Genomic DNA, 16,646 nt, shown 5'->3' with positions numbered 1-16,646 from the left:
GAGACATATACATGGTGTTCAGGGAGCACAAAAGAGTGAGCACAGAAACTCTGTCTGTGTGAGTTGTACCTGGTATAGATTGGGATATACTATTCCCCCAAAAAGCAGAAGTATGTTTTGAACTAACTCTTTACAAAACACATTTAGTGATGTCTTCTTCCTGAGAAGAAGTAAACCATGAATTTAACTCTGAATTTATCTCATTTGTACTTGCTTCTTTGCTTGGTTTAGCCTTTCACACAGCTTCCAGTTTTCCGGTTGGAAGTACCACGGATCTCTATGAAGATTTTTGAACCTGAAATCATAGCAACGTGTAGAGTCCTAACGTAATTATATTTTCAGCACAAAAACACTCCCAAAATATTGAGCATATTGTGGTCTGCATAAAATAAATCGTGTTATTCAGGTAGTTGACAGGAGAGAAGATAAAAGTCAATAAAAAGAGAATTATTTATTAAAAAGATCTAATGTTACAAGAACAGTACACAGAACCATTATCTGACTGTGCCTTCCACAGGGTATATACCATTTTATATAGTATATATACAGATTGTATACAATATATTTAACGGTTTGACACGGGGTCCACAGTACCTTCATTTGGGTATGCAAAACATTCACTTTCATGATTTTTTTTAATTACGAGGAGTCTTTTTTTTCTTCATAGTTCAACTAACATCATACAAAAATACAGCCTCTTTAGTGATTTAAGACTGTGAGGTTACTATTCCATCCCAGAAAGAGCTCACTCAGTACAATGCACTTTGATAAGGGATGCTGCTCTGTTTTCTACAAAGTAACAAGTGTGTAACGTAAGTACATAAACATCGAAAACCTAGGTTTATGATGCAAAATGCATATCCTCTGCACGTTGCATAAAACCATCCCATATCGCTGATTCCTATAAGAATGCAACATCAGACATTCTATAATTAAATATTCTGTCAAATATACATCATCCATCAAGTAGTTGGAAATGTTGGCTAATTTGAATTTGCCATATACTGGCATTATATTTTCTTGGGCTTTGTTTTTATAAGTTTTAGTAATAACTCAATTCTTAAAGTCTACTAAGTCTAGTATGAAACACCATGGGAAAGTGAAGCAAATGGTTTGATTCATTAAATATGAAGTAATAATTATTGCCCATCCTTTAGTATTCTCGCTGCATCTTTTTTTTCAGGTGCACAGTTTGCTTCTGCAATCTGTACCATACTTGGGAGATCTCATATTTTGCCTGCTAAACAGTTAGCCTCCCTCTGTGTGCAAAGTCCAGCCTCTCCCACTCCACAGGAAGTGCTTAAGGAAGGCCACTAGGTTGTTATTATTCTCAGGTTCAATATTCACCAGCTGTGGTAACTTGCTGCAATAAGCTGTTAACTAAAATAGTCTTTTAAATCACTTCTTCTTTGTTTAGAGGTGTCTTGGGCATAATGCCCCCAAAAGAGAATGAGCAATCAACACAAACAGTTGTCCTGTGTCTCTGAAGCCCATCTTTTAGGATGCTCAGAACAGAAACTCCAGTCTCTCTTCTGACTCTACAAGGATTAACCACTAGAGCCAGCAGTTTGAGCTCAATATTGCTTCATTTTGCTTGCTGTTAAAGATTTAGATTTTATAAAGGAAAAGAAAAGAATCTACTTTTTATTCACATATTAACAACACCTATAAAATGATAGTTTCTCCAGGCTCTTTATTGGCTTATGAGTTTGTAATAACCGTCCATTCAGGCATCTTGGGTGTAATGTGAACTCTGGCACATTCTCATGAGAACTTCTGTACACTATCATCACACAGGAAACTTTCACCCCCCTTTCCAACGACCATCTAGGATCACTTGGGTTCCAGTTGACTCCTCAAAATAGTCAATCAATATTACCTCCCAAGCAGTGTATGGCTGACTGGACTAGCTGAGCCCCTGTGCTGAGGCCACGTTCCCACAAGCAGCTTAATTAAAAAAAAATCAATGTATCCAAGAGATCCTCTTTATTTTACTAGTTGCTAAGATTTTATGAATGGCCTGTGATTCATGGAAATGTCTAAAAAAAATCAAAATTTGTTATGCTTGAGCATTTTAATCCACGGACTATATGTATGCATAATCACTTGCAGAACAAATCTGCATTGTCTGTAAAATTATTTCCAATTAGAAGAAAACCTTGGGCCTAATTCAACTCCTGTTTTGACAGTAGGTGGGGAAATGGGAAAGCTCTGTCCCGTATTCACTTTATTTTCAAGTTAGCACCCTTGGCAGCATGTCAGTGTCTGCAGTTTTTAGCGGTCATATTTTTTTTGTGGCTTTAAATTATCTTTTGTTGTTAAAAATAAACATTTACTATATTTGCAGCTAGGTGACATAGTACCTGATGAAAAACAATAGCATTTCAATTCATTTGGACTCGCCTTCTGTTTGCCTTGCACTACTGTAAATGGCTTATTCCCTACCCTAATAACTTGCTCTAGGGGTGCATACAGAATAGCCTACTGGCAAATTTTGCTATTTCACTATACAATCATACAATATTTTTTGATAAACTTTTTGTGTACTTATCCTGCAGTGGGCCACACAATTCGAGTGTTTTTTCATATCTCCTGCTGGTCTGTCAATTGGAAGAGTCAGTCAAAGGAAAAATGAAACACACTAGACTCGGCGTCTTGAGCAAATTTTTCATTCTCAGTTTTGTACTTTGTGTTTGAAACAGATCTGCTAGAGACCTCTTGCTTAACAAATGGATGGCACACACTCAGGGTCATCGGATAGAAAGTCCAATTCCAACATACTGAAAAAGTAAAGAATACATTTGACAGAAATTACCGTTGCTTACAAAAAAAGCATTACATACAACCTGCATAATTTTATTCGACCAAGAACTGTCGTCTCCACTTAAAAAAACCAAAGAGAAACTGGATGGATAAGCAATTGTCCCTCCAACCTCTGATAAGGGCACCATGTGTCATTTCAAGGTTTTAACGCTTATTTCAGGGTCCTGGGTCTCACTTCCGCTACCTTCTGCAGACTGTTGTTATCAAGCTAAAGCAAAGCAAAGCAAAGGAAATCTGCTGTGTTCACCAGGAGGCCGAAGGAATCATCAGTGCCAAAAGCAACGTTGCTGACGATGAGGACGGGGAGAGACTGTGCAGGGTTGACTGAGCACTAGTGACTTTCCCACCTGTGAAAAAGAGAAGCGTTAGAGGCACAAAATTACTTGGGTTTTGCCTAAGTTAGGAAAGAGTTCTTTTTAGGCATGTTAAGACAAATGAATCCACCATTAACCCTGTTTCAGATGAAAGCTTTCCACGCTCATGAAACAAGATGCTGTCTGGGATTCCTAAACAGTATCTGGAGGGCAGAAGTGTACATGGAATACTGTGCTGAAAAGGCTGTGTCACACTGAACAAATACGTCTAATCAGGAGATTCGGCATAGTTTTCAATAATGATGCACTGATGGAAAACATCCAAATTCCAGTTATGAAAATAAAATAATATCTGTAGTGCATAGTTCAGGAAATGGAGCAAAAAAATATTAGCCAAAGTTTGTGGTAAAAGAATTCATAATTTAATTATTTAAGTAAAGTTTAAAATTTAATAATAAAATATTATTTAATTTCCATACGGATCTTTGGTTGATTTGACTGTTTCAATTGAGCAGGCTTAAATAAATTCTAGATTCTCATGCCAAACATGGCAAAGAAGAGGCATCTTTCATTACTCTCACCTCCACCCAGAAGAAGTTTTTCCTTCTTGAGACAAAAGCATTGTATGCTTTTAATATATAGGGTAACCACCTGATTAAACTCATTGATTCGAATGGATTACTCTGAAGTAGTTTTGATAGCACCATAAAGTCACAAACTAAGAACCACCCTGAGATCTAACTTGAGGAGCGGTTTTTCAAGCCGGAAGTCTTCTGAAGGGTCATCATCATGATTGGCATTTAATGAATGCTTACTGTATACCATGCACTGCACTAAGCCCTTTGTACATATGATTTTATTCGATCCTCACAACATTTCCATGCAGTAAGTGCTCCTATTTATCCCTGTATTGCAGATAGGACTGAAGTTTAGAAAGATTACAGAACTTGGTTAAAGTCATGGAGCTAGGGGATTAGTGGAAAGAAATGCTCTTACATGTCATCTGTCTTAAAACAATCATTGGCCTCGAATAAAACCATAATGATAGAATAATAGTAAAATGTACCAGCCAATTCTTAGAATCATCTTTCTCTCAGGTTATCCTCTCTGGCCAGATTGGGTGTAACAGGATTCTGGGTGTGATTTTGTTACAGGATAGAGTCTACATTTATTTTCCAGATGGTTATTTAAGAGCTGAAGGATCTTTTGCTTGGTAAACTACACACACACACACTCAGAGCAGCAAATCTTTCCTTTGCAAATTTGTTTATAGCCAAGGCACTAATAAAAACCTGTTAATCAACATATTGGAGAATGCTACATGTATTTCAGCTTGTACAAAACGGGGTCATTGTGAAGTGCACGGCCACACGTGAGCTGTAAGAAGGGCGTGATGACGGAGCCTCACTGGAGTGGTCTGTGCATGTTTCATAAATAAGAACTGTGAAAACGTTCTTTCTGTTTCTTTGAGAGTGGCTGCATCCTTGTTAAATCACCTTACATGACACTTTTACCAAAAAAAAAAAAAAAAAAAAATCGCCCTTTCAGAATGCTAAGTAGGGTCTATCTCTCAAATCCCATGTAGACTCAGCAAAGCAAACATGCTCGTTCTGCATAGCAAGACCAAACAAAACACAAACACCAACAAACACTGAACTGAGTCCTAGCCCAGATATGAAACTAACTAGCTAGTTCCCTTGAGCAGGTCATTCAACTCCTTAGGCTTTTGGTTTTTGGAAAAAGATAAGAATGAAACCAATCACTGCTCCTGTTTTGTGGGTCTAAGATAAATGATGCCAGGAGATTTCTCTTTATTAAAACTCAGGAAATGGCTTGAACTGGCCAAAGTGTTATTAACTAAAACATAAAAGTTGACAATTTTTTTTATGGAATGGAAGTTACAAATTAATTAATATATAAATGGGAGGATCAAGGTGATTATAAGTACTTTCAAGCTGGGGGGCTGATATTATCCAGACTTTAGAATCTGATTGTGGTAGAGCTGAAAGGAACCCTGGAGAAGCAGGGAATAATAAAATACTTCACTCATAAGTTTGCTAAGAGGATAAGATAAAAACAGTGTCTGGAAAACACTGAGCATAATGCCGAGAACATGACCAGAGTTCAGCAAATGCTCCTGGTATTGTGGTTATTAGAAACTTGAGACTTACGAATCGAGCAAAGACAGCCATCATCTTTTTCACTTTTCAGAAATAATCTTTAATCCTTCAATGTCCTCTTGAAAATCTGAACATTTCAATTGTGAACATGTGAACAATGCAGACATTATTAGCTTTCTTGCTCTCGACACTATAATTGTATAAATGAATCATACAGTGTGTTAAGTTTTTGTGTGGCCCCGATGGATTTAAATTCTCAGGTCTTTTCACCTGGATTTCTGAAGAAGTCAGATGTTCTGTATCTTACTTACGATTTTTATTTTCAAATTTCCATTTTGAAATAATTTTAGATACATGAATACATTGTAAGAATAAAACAAAGAATTCAGTCAGATTCCTTAAATGTTTATGTTTTATCTTCTTGCTCTATTATTCTTTCTATAGATACAATTTTCCTGAACCATTTAAATCAGTTGCAGACATGATGTGCTTTTACCCGTAAATACGTTAATATTCAGTTCCCCAAAATAAGATACTTTCTTATATACCACAGCACAATTTTTAAAAACAGGAAATTATTGTTGATATAATATTATCTAATCTATAGACATTATTCATATTTTATCGATTGTCCCAGTAATGTGTTTTATCTTGTCTTGTATTTTTATGCAAGAATTTACTTACCATGTATTATGTCAATATCTGTTCCTCAAAGTTACAGTCTGTCTTATTATTTTCTCCACTAGCTTTTCCTTCTATCTCATTTTATGGCATCACTAAAATTCATAAGAAATGCCTCTGGTCTTAACTAAGTTGAGCAATGCAGTGAATATAATAAAGCCACATTCAGAGTCCTACGAATATTATCAGATACTTCCCATTAGAGGATGATTGCTCTATAAATAATGCTTATAATTACCCAATAATTAAATGTACATTAAACATGTTTATACAAGGCTTTACCAAAAATCACCTAATATTGTCTCAATGGGAGATTTGCATATTTAATAAAATCTTTTGCTTTCTTTTTTGATTGCCTCACTGATGTGGTTACTTTCCTCCTTATTTGTAAAATCTCCCTTTCTCTAATCAGTTTTCCCTTGATAGTGTAATAATGATCGCAGTAGGTTTGAATCCTGGTTCTTCCACTTGGTAACAGTGTGATCTTAGGCGAGTGACTTAATTTTTCTCTGTAAAACAGGAATAATGCCACCTACGTCATACGATTGTTACGAAGATTAAATAAGATGATGTATGTAGAGCACTTATGACCACGCCTGACATATAGTAAGGGCTCATTAAAAGCTAGAAATTATTAATATTGCTAATAATAGCAATGATGCTCAAATAAGTTCTGAGGATTAATATACAGCATAATGATTATACTTAATAATACTGTCGTATATACTTGAAAGTTGCTAAGAATGTAGATCTTAAATGTTCTCATCACAAAAAAAAGAAATGGCAGTTATGTGATGTGATGGAGATATCAGCTATATTAGCTAATGCTCTGGTGTACAATTTTGCAATACGTAAGTATATCAAATCAACCATTGTACACCTTAAATTTGTACAATATTGTATCTCAATTATATTTCAATAAAGCTGGAAAAAAGGGGAAAAAATCCAGAACAGTGATGCTCAGTGAAATTCATAATTTATTTTGCTATCAGTCAACATAATCAGATTTTAATTTAAAAATTCTTTGTCCCTAGCTTCCCTTACCTAATGATAAAGGCAATCACGACAGCAGAGAAGCAGGTATGTTAACCTAGTGCAAGACTGGTTTGAGAGCAACACTGCAAAGCCCAAATGGCCAGCAAGGCACTGCCTGAGATCAAGATGGTCAGAGGAATTTCACAAATAAAGATATTTTGGTGAAAACGTTCATTCTTTTCTAGACTTGTAGAAATTCTACAACTGTGGGCAGGCTGCCTTGGTTTATAATAGTTGGAGGATGATTTAGCAATCAGACAACAGAGAACCTTCAAACTCTCTGAACCCTGCGATCCAGCATATTAATTCTGATGCCTTTTATACCGTCTTAACATTGTGAGTGGTTATCAAATTAAGTCTGTTAGGTCCAAACGTACCTGAATATGACGGGACCCTGATTTGGGAGCTGGCTGTCCCATCCCCTCCTTCACCGTATGCTCGGACTTCAATGATGTAGACGCCAGCTTCCGGGAGCGGCACTACCGCCTGAGGTTTCTGCGTTTCAATAACTTGACTGTTGCTGTGGCCCTCTTGCCTGTAAAAAACCTGGGAATAATAACAGACGTCTAAACATTTGCTCTTCGGTCAAGGATTCCAAATGTTCACTGACTGCCTTCTGGACGTCACGTTCTGAGCTAAGCACGGGGCGCTTACAGTTTAGACAGATATGTAAGCAGATGTGATGTAGGTGTTACACGCAGCACTGGAAGTATACATCAGGTGCTGTGGACATGCACAAGAGAGGGTTTAAACCCAGCTGGTGGTTTAGGGAAGGCTTTTAGGAGAAGGGGATGCAGAGCCAAGTATTTAAAGATAAGTTGAGTTCACCAGTTGAAGAAAGCGGGGAGAAGGATTCTAGGAAGAGATAAGAGAAGATTAAAAAAAATACATCTAAGCATTAAGAAAGCAGAGCATTAGGGTGTGGAATGGAGGGCAGACGTCTGGCAGTAGTGAGAAACTGAAGCTGGCGAAGTAGGTAGTGAGGGGGCTGATCTCTGAAAGTCTGTTCTTCCTGGTTATTGAAATGAATATTATCCTGAGGGAGTTTTCAAAGCTGTCATCTTCAAACTGTTTGAAAGGAGTAAAAAGAAAATTTGTTTAATACGTCCATAATAAATCCTTAACAATGTGGACGGCTGAAAAGTTCAAATTATATTATTTTTCCTTTTGCATTTGCTTTCTGGTGAATTGGCATTTGGAGACGCCGGCAGCAAAGTTAAGGCTTTTTTGACATCTGGTCATGGTACTGGAATTGAACACGTATTCATGGCAAACAGAGTTCCGAAACTACAGATTAGAACACAGAATTATCCAGTTTATAGGTCAGAAAACTAAAGTTGTAGAGGGTACAGGCTCTTTACAGGATAATATGGCTAATTATGGGGAAATCGTGTTAGAAAGTAAGTATTCGGGTGATCAGCTCAGAAGAGTTTCTCTGTATGACACTGTTTCTACTCATTTGTCCCCAAGAAATTTTTTTGTGTGTGTATAATAGTCAAGTAGCAACAGTTAAGATTTTAAGTGTGTTTTTATTCAGTTTCATTGTCTTTATGCTTTCTTTTTAAGAACAATAATTGTTAGTATTATGATTGCTCTGCAGAATGGAGAGAACCATGGCTTTGCAGTCACACAGTCTCCGGCAAAACAAAACAAAACAAAACAAAACCAAAACCCCATCTCCTACACATTCCTGTCTGAGCAAACCGGAGCCAGTTACTAACCTTTCTGTCTCAAGTGCCTGGACTGTGTGCTAGAGATAAACACACCTATTTCATGCTTCTGTTAGGAAAATGCACGTGAAACACGCGGCACAGGGCCCGGCGCTTGGCAAGCTGAATGAGAGAAAGCTGCTTCTGTGGTGATTGTTGCTCAGTGTCAGTGCCAGCATTTCATTTGCATTGCAAACGATGAGCTGCCTTGGGACAGACCCTTAGAAGACGTTTCTCTTATTAAAAATGTGTTTTGCACTTGCACTAACTGACATACAAGAAAAAAAAAAAAAGCTTTTACAAAGCAGTTTTTTTTTCTATATTGAAGCCTGCCTGTACTTGAACCTCCCTTCTGCGTTCTGGTAATGCAGGCTCCCTCTGTTTCACTGTCTCTATCTTTCACGCGTTTGCATTCACTTCAAGGTCTTGGGAGAGAAGTAACGTCTCTGTAAAAGTATGTGATATGTGCAATAGTTTTTGTCTACGGAAATCCTGATAGTGAAGGATGCTATAGTTTCAACGTGGTTGCCAAGTGATGAGGGCATTCTCAAACATTTTACTGGACACCTCACAGGGGTCAGGCACAGGGCCATGTACCGGAGATTCATCAGAGACTAAGACCACATGGTTCCTGCCCTCGTGATACTTACAGTCTAATAGTGGAGACAGATAAACAATGCGATGCAATGTAATGTGCACCGTGACAGGGAACGTATTTGATGCTATAGCCATGTTCAGAGTGGATGCTTAGTCAAGATTCGGGGCATTGGGAAAACTTCTCAAAGGATGCCTACAGCAGATTCTTTTGGCTTTAAAAAAATGACAACTGTATCAGAATTTATGCTCCTCATTTTGACAGTAGCAGCATAATGAATTAGGATTCTGTTCATCGACATGAGGTAATTAGAAAGCAAATTTATGGCAACGAAAAAGTATGTAAATTGGTGAGGGTTGGCAGGGGAGTGACTATTTTAGAGGACATTGTTATTGTGGTTCAATAAATTACAATTCTTATGACAAAGAAAAATGCAGCCAGTAATGCATGTCTAATGTTGCCGTAAAATCCAGAGGTGAGGAAAAATTTGTGGATCAGTTGAGATTTGGGAACAAAAGGTAAAATCAAGAAATGATCAGTTAATGGTAGCAAAAGGAGTCTGAGATTAAATGTGGCTTTTACCAGTCCATCCAGGGAGATGAAGTGCTGTGAGCCAGTAAGGAGGGATACAAAGTGAAAAGATACATTAAATTAATGATTAGTCTTAGATGATTTAGAGAATCTTCACTCATTTAAAAATCCTGCCTTAGAAAAGATGAATGCAAATGAGAAATATGAGAAGGTTAAGGAGTTATCAAGACATGTCAGAAATCCTTATTGACAGTAAGGAGGCCAGGGAGGACTTTGAGAATCTGGACATTTATAGATTAGCAGTTGTGATGGTAGCTGTCTTGAGGCTTAAAGAAAATTGTCTTTCTTAGAAAAATGGATTGGTCTAATTCCAAATTCTGCTGTTTTATCTTATTAGCTTCTGTTACTTTTGTGGTTTATTTTTGAGAATAAATTGAATCCTGTAGATAATATCTTAACCATAAAAAGGAAGAGTTTAGTAGATTATTTATGGGCCAAGGAACAAAATCTACTTTTCTCCATATTTATCACTTTTCAGTCATTTAAACTGGAAAATTTCTAGATGAAGATTTTTCTGAATTCATCCACCTTACACTGGACTTGATGTGAAAGATAAAATACACAATGCCTGTATTTTAAACCTCAGGGATTGACTCCTGGTTTCCACTCTCAGTCTTACATACCCTGTATATTTCTAGAAAATCCCTTTTGCTTGTAAAAGTAAACTAACTTGTCAAAGACAAATAGTGAAAATAAATTTACTTCTTTTTTTGATAATGGCAGGTAACCGTAGAAGCGCTCCCTTGCCCCGATTAGCGGGAGGTCCTCCATGGCAAATTTTCCAAGAATCCCAAGAAGCAAATTGGGTCTCAGTGGGTCCAGCCTACCTCAGATTACCTCATGGGAAGAGAACAGATGAGTGTGTCGACATGTCCCTACTTTGGTTAATCTTCTGACTGCCATACACTACTATGCTTGAGAAGACATGGCTCACTCTTGGTCTGGCAGCTGTTTTTTGGGAGGTAGGAGGAATCAAAGAGGTCTTCTCCTTCGGAGTGTCATGCTCAGCCCTGGCCACTCTGTTTGTGTGCCCCTCCCTCCAGACGGCACATCTCTTTCTTGCAGTGAAGATCCTGTCCTTTCTTGGCTGAAGTAGGTCTCCTCCAAGTCACGCTCAGAGAAGGGGGCTCCAAGCTTGTGCCCTCTGAGCTCCAGCTCTGTAGTGTATGTTCACAGCTACTGTTTCTAATGACACTCCTGTCCTACTGGGTCTGCGTCAGCAGGAGCTTTCAAGCCTAGTCACTGGCCCTGTGAAAAGCAGACCTTCCCAGGAGAAACCAGCCTCCGTGTTAAGCCTCAGTCATCTGTCTAAAGTCCCCTTTCCCGCACGGGGCCCTCTGTGTCATTCCTGCCAGTAGGTCCCTTATGAGGGACTAGCCCGTCCATCAGAAGTTCTAACAACGTTTATCAGCAAAAGAACAGGCTTTGCGGTCTCACTCCATTTGTTATCAGCAGAGCCCCTTCTTAAGAACCAGCTTTTCCTTCTCAGGAAGTGCAACCATTTCAAGGAAATAAAAGAAAAAAAATCCTCTGTCAATATGTGTCTACTTGGCATTATTTATACAACTAAGATGGACCATGTTAGTGATTCTTCCCCCAGCAACAAGGTCTTCCGAGATGGCGTGTGCAGTCTTCACTGAGACACAACTAGACGGCAGCTTTTAAAGATCAATTTCTCTTTAAAATATTAAAAAATCCCACCTAACCAGGTTATCTTCTCCAATAACAACAATAAGAACAATGGCGGTTATTTTTCAGGGAGCGCTTTCCATCTGCTAAGCCTTTTCTACAAATGATCTTATTTAATCCTTAAAGGAATCCTGTATCATGTGTTATTATTATTATTTTTACCAATTCTGAAGTTCAAATGAAACTCTTTGAGGTTAAGCAACCAGCTCAAGACTACCCAGCTTAAGTCCGTCTGACACAGAAGCCAGTGTTTTTTCCCCACTACATCACAACAAAGGGGAAGGTGGTGCTAGAAAAAACACACAGCTGATAACATACACTTATGAGCAGTTGCTTAAAATACCTCTAGTTGGGTCAAAATTAATTAATTAATTTATTCACCCACTCCAGAAGTGTTGGGGATAAGAGGGTAAGACAGAGAAGTCTGGTCTTCAATCACGTATAGTCTGGTTGGGGAGACAGGCACATATAAAGGGAGAGCAGTGACAGAGACAGAAGGGGAAGCTGTGAGCAAAGAGGAGGGTCATCCCACCTGGGGACCCATGCCCAGCCTCAAGCATCCTCCAGCTCGTGGGGTACCTTCCCTTCTCACCTGACAGGTGCCTAAAGCCCAGTGGCTCTTCTGGGTGGCCATACACTTTCACCTAGCTCTGCCTCGTATCTGTTCACCTTTCCAGTTTGGGAGATCGTTTGCTAGGGTTCTAATGATGTTAGATTGGTTCTTGGGTGGTCGGTCACCATTTCTCGCCAGACTTCTACCTTTAATCATTGAAGGATCTATTTATTTGCCTTAGAGTCCAAGTTGTGAGGACAAGGGGAAGGGAACGGAAAGAAGAGGACTGAGGAAAGGGTGCAGAAAATGGCTCAACTGTCCTCCCCCAGAAGGTCAAATTCAATATCCCCAAGGGTTAGGACACAGATTTGAGTGTTTAAGTGTGGGGGTATCTGTGATCTACACTGATTACAGCCTACACAAAGTGCTCTGGTCTATGCTTTAAGGTATTCTTGATGGCAATTATTTACATTAAAAAAATACTTCATTTATAACCTCTTCAGTTTTGAGCTTCAGAAGTTTAGCACTTTACAAAGTGTTGTGTTACCCTCTCTGATAATTAAACAGCCAATGAACTGATGTTTTTCAGTCTAAAGATTATCATTGAAATCTTAAAAAATTTGGCTATAAAAAAGATTCGACTAATGGTTCTGTATGGAGTTTAAGACGAGAAATAGAATCGGATGGTATGGAAGAAGCATTTGAAATTCAGCCAATTCAATGCATAGATCACATATATTTTTAAAATCAGAGATGAAAGTTGTTTTTCAAAAACAGTAACTGTCTGATTTTGCATTTCCAGATCTCTGGCTGGCACACAGCGGAGTGACCATATGTGAAGCGCGGTGTCTCTCTGGGAGCCTGCTGTCTCTCCCTGGGGTCTCTCTTCTGTCCCCTGTGCTCATCCTAGTATTCTTTTTGCTTCCTGTGTTTCTTTGCTAATGGAAAGTCTCTGTACTCACACTAAGTGTTTCCGTCGTTTCCATCTGCCAGGACAGCCAGTCTGTGGGGAGGGACTGCCAGGACTGTCTGCCTTGGTTCTGCTTGTCCCAACACTGCTTCAGGGAGCCACCTTCACCCTGTGTTCGAACTGTAGTTGTCTTTCCTACCCATTCCCCTCCGGCACCTTGTGAAGCTGAAACTGATTTTGATTGCCTTGGCTTCCCCAAGGCAGGAAGTCCCCTTCTAAGATAGAGGTGGAAAAACGATTGCGAAAAAACCAAGTATGTGAACAGGTCTCTTTATGTCTTTTTAACTGCACAGCCTCGCGGTAACAATGCTCGGGATCAGCATCTACCCAAGAGAGTGAAGACACACTGACCTTGTAGCCCATGACTTCAGACTCGTTGGCTAGTGGTCTGACGGGTTCCCAGCCCAGAGCAAGCTGAGAGCCTTGCTGCTCCCACCTGAGGTTGTTAGGGGCTTGGCTAGGGGCTGCAAAACAAAAGCCACTGTGAGTGGACAAGGAGTCTTAAACACACTCGTTCACTTAAATCCTCGTGGGCATTTCCGGCTTCCCTTGTGTTAAGTGTTTCCCTTCCAGGTACAGTCAGACAAGGAGGGTTTTGCTCCAGGAGAGTCGTTTTAACAGCTACTCTGCTGAGCTTTTGAACCTGAAGCCTTTTATCTCCCTTCTATGTCAAAATCGCTTAGCCCGTTTCACAGGAAGATAGCCTTTATCTACCGTGAATGCAAAATTTTCTGAGCCAGTTTTGGAATTCAGATCTAAGCACTGAAGCAGGCCTGTGCATCAGAACTCCTCTCCTATGCCGCTTTTTATGTACCTCGTGTGGCTTTCAGAGATCTTAAAAGATGTTTCCCTTTTGTCTGAAACAAACAAAAAGCCCAGGTCACTTACGGGATTTCTTGGTGGTTGCACTCACTTCGCTGCTGGGCGGCCCATATCCAGCTCCGTTATAAGCCCTCACTGTGAGGTGGTACAACGTGTTTCCTTCCAATCCCGTCAGGATGACGGACGACTCGTTCCCCCTAGTTTTGACGGTCTCCGCTGCATCTTCTTGTTCCATGTCTTTCCGATAACCGATCTGTCAAAAAATTATCGCAGGACAGATTAATTTTGAAGCTTCCCTTGTGCTTATGATTGCTGGAACATTTTTGCCCCTCTTTTGGATGTTTCTCAAACCCCTCCCTGGGAAAATCACTCCTCCTGCATCATCCAGTTAGCAGGTCTTACTGATGAGGCCCAAAATTACGGTCTCAGCCACTGCGCGAATGGTCTGTGTGCACCGCAGCACCTCAGCAGGACTCAGCGAGAGCAGGAGAAGGGCCACCTTGCAGCCTGGTAGCTACAAGAACCTTAAGGAAGAATCAGCCAAAGAAATGGAAGGAGTGCCCTTCTCTCTTAGGTCATCAGAACCATTTCCCATTCAAAGCTATGGCGCTTTTAATGAATTATTTGAGAAAGGGGCAAGAGCAGTATTTCCTCCTGGGCCCCCGTGAAGGTGAATCACGCAGCTGGATGGGTTTAATCGAGAAGAGGTGGTATCAAGAACACTCACGATCATTTGGAGTGGTTGAAATGCGGAGACATAGCATTGCTAGGTTAGAGGGGAGACAGAAAGGCACAGCTCTTTGTCAAAGCACAGTTCATGCATCGAGACGACCTTTCCTGGTGATGCGCTCTTGGTGGCTGGCCTCAAACCAAACTTGATCCCTTTATGAGATTCAGTCATTATCTCTAGGCACCTAAAGCTTAACCCTGTCCAGACACTAGAAGTTAACCACGCATAAAGACATCAAAGAGTCGTTTTTCCCCCTACTGATTTACGGTGGGGAGAGTCATCAAAGAGTCATTCTTCTTTCTCCAGTTAGTTACTGTGGTGAATAAGTGGGTCACGCAACCATTTCACTCCCCTTCAAGGGCTTTGTCTGCTCTATAGGCGAGAAAGCCAAACATCACCTTTTCCAGATTCTTTTTCAGCTAAGGTTGACACTGCAGACTTCGGGCAGCGAGGACTTTGTTTGGAACTGGAGATACTCTGTAACATGTCTAGAAGGACCATTTCCTTGGGGCCATAATAAGTTGTTACAGATTCTAATCTCTCAGAAAAACACATTTGAGTCATCACCACACCATATTAAAAGGTCTCTACCGGCCTAGATGCTGGCCAAAGGCAAAGGGAATAAGAAATGGGTCAAAGAGGAAGGAAATTGCAAATTGTAACTGCAGCCTTATGAAATGAAGACAGTAATGGCCATATTTTCTTCCTTGTACTGTTTTGTGTATAAATATTAAATAATTTGGGCCCCTTCCTTTCTTCTGATATTGTATAAAGAGTGTGTTGTGGGTAGGCAACTTTCTAATGTCATTCATTAGCTGAGGAATAAACCTTCACTCTCAGATGGACAGACCGCCTGATGGACCGTCCCTTGGCTCTGAGACGGTGATGACATTTTCATCTGTGTAAGAGACATCTGTGCAGTGTCAGTAGGGAGCACTGTCATTGCTAATTGTTGCTTTCAGGCAGCTGTTGAATGGGGAGAAGGATGTGCATGAATGGAAGTAACTGAAGGGATATGGTACATTAGTGTTCAGCGTCCATTTCACCCTCATCCTAGTGCATCCTCCTGTACTGAAGAAGATGGAAAGATGAAACCATATTTCCAAGACCCCCTTGTACTTGGAGCTCTGAATATGGGCAGAGTCACATGCCTGATATTTGAAAGTAAAAATGAGATAGAAGTTGAACGCCCACCGATTCTGCTTTTTTTGCCTACAAGCAGAGCAATGGGGTTATTATTTTTTCTCCCCTGTCCAGCCCGTGACCGTGGCATTAATGAACTTCTCACTGTCTAACCATTAGCTTCATAGGAGTCAAGAAGCAAGGCACAAGATGACCATTTTGTCGGTGCAAGGGATTTACAGCAAGCACGGGGGTGATTCTGAAACTGGAAGCTGTAGCACAGGGCCTCCAGATCACAGAAGCTTCCTGAACGTGGCACCATCCTGATCATGGCAGCTTCCAGCCCACACAGTGGAGTGTGGGATGCGGTGGGAGACTTCCTTTTTTTTAGAGGACATCAGTGTCTTCCTCTGTGGCTTGGTCCTGTGGTTTGCTTTAAGAGTCATTCTTAAAAGATCACCTTGGCATCTGTTAACTCAATAATTTTGTAAACCATTAATACCTATAATAAAACACTTCTTACTTAAACTAGTTAGAGCAATTTAGTTCTAATTTAGTAATTTAGTACTTTAGTACACCCTGCCTGATACACCTACACTGATCTCTAATGTGTGTGTGTGTGTGTGTGTGTGTGTATATATATATATATATATATATATATATATATATATATTTTAAAGGTTAATGAGATAATCAAATTCTTATTTCTCTTCCCTGTCTCTTCACAGATTTGAACTGGCATGCAGCGGAGTGACTGAACTTCAGAAACTTGTTTGACTGAGCTAAAGTCCTCTCACTCTGCCTTTTATATTATGTATGCCCCATTATTCTCAATTCCGAGAACTAACTTATCTTGTCTGTGCTCTGAGTGTATTTTTAACTGAAGAAATCT

General features: G+C 39.8%; 1 protein-coding gene across 1 annotated transcript in view; it reads right to left on the bottom strand.

The window, feature by feature from the left end:
- Positions 1-426: 426 nt before the first annotated feature.
- Positions 427-16,646, bottom strand: part of CNTN5 (contactin 5) — a 1,016,845-nt gene continuing 1,000,625 nt past the window's right edge. The window contains exons 22-25 of the mRNA XM_074372920.1: positions 13,969-14,155; positions 13,432-13,544; positions 7,351-7,519; positions 427-3,170 (exon numbers count right to left, since the gene is read on the bottom strand). Coding sequence (XP_074229021.1) covers positions 3,067-3,170; positions 7,351-7,519; positions 13,432-13,544; positions 13,969-14,155 — 573 coding nt within the window. The 3' untranslated portion in view covers positions 427-3,066. The remainder of the gene's footprint in view (positions 3,171-7,350; positions 7,520-13,431; positions 13,545-13,968; positions 14,156-16,646) is intronic.

Source organism: Camelus bactrianus, chromosome 10 (assembly GCF_048773025.1).
Source record: "Camelus bactrianus isolate YW-2024 breed Bactrian camel chromosome 10, ASM4877302v1, whole genome shotgun sequence".
Classification (NCBI taxonomy): Eukaryota; Metazoa; Chordata; class Mammalia; order Artiodactyla; family Camelidae; genus Camelus; species Camelus bactrianus.
This window is presented reverse-complemented; position numbering and strand designations above follow the sequence as displayed.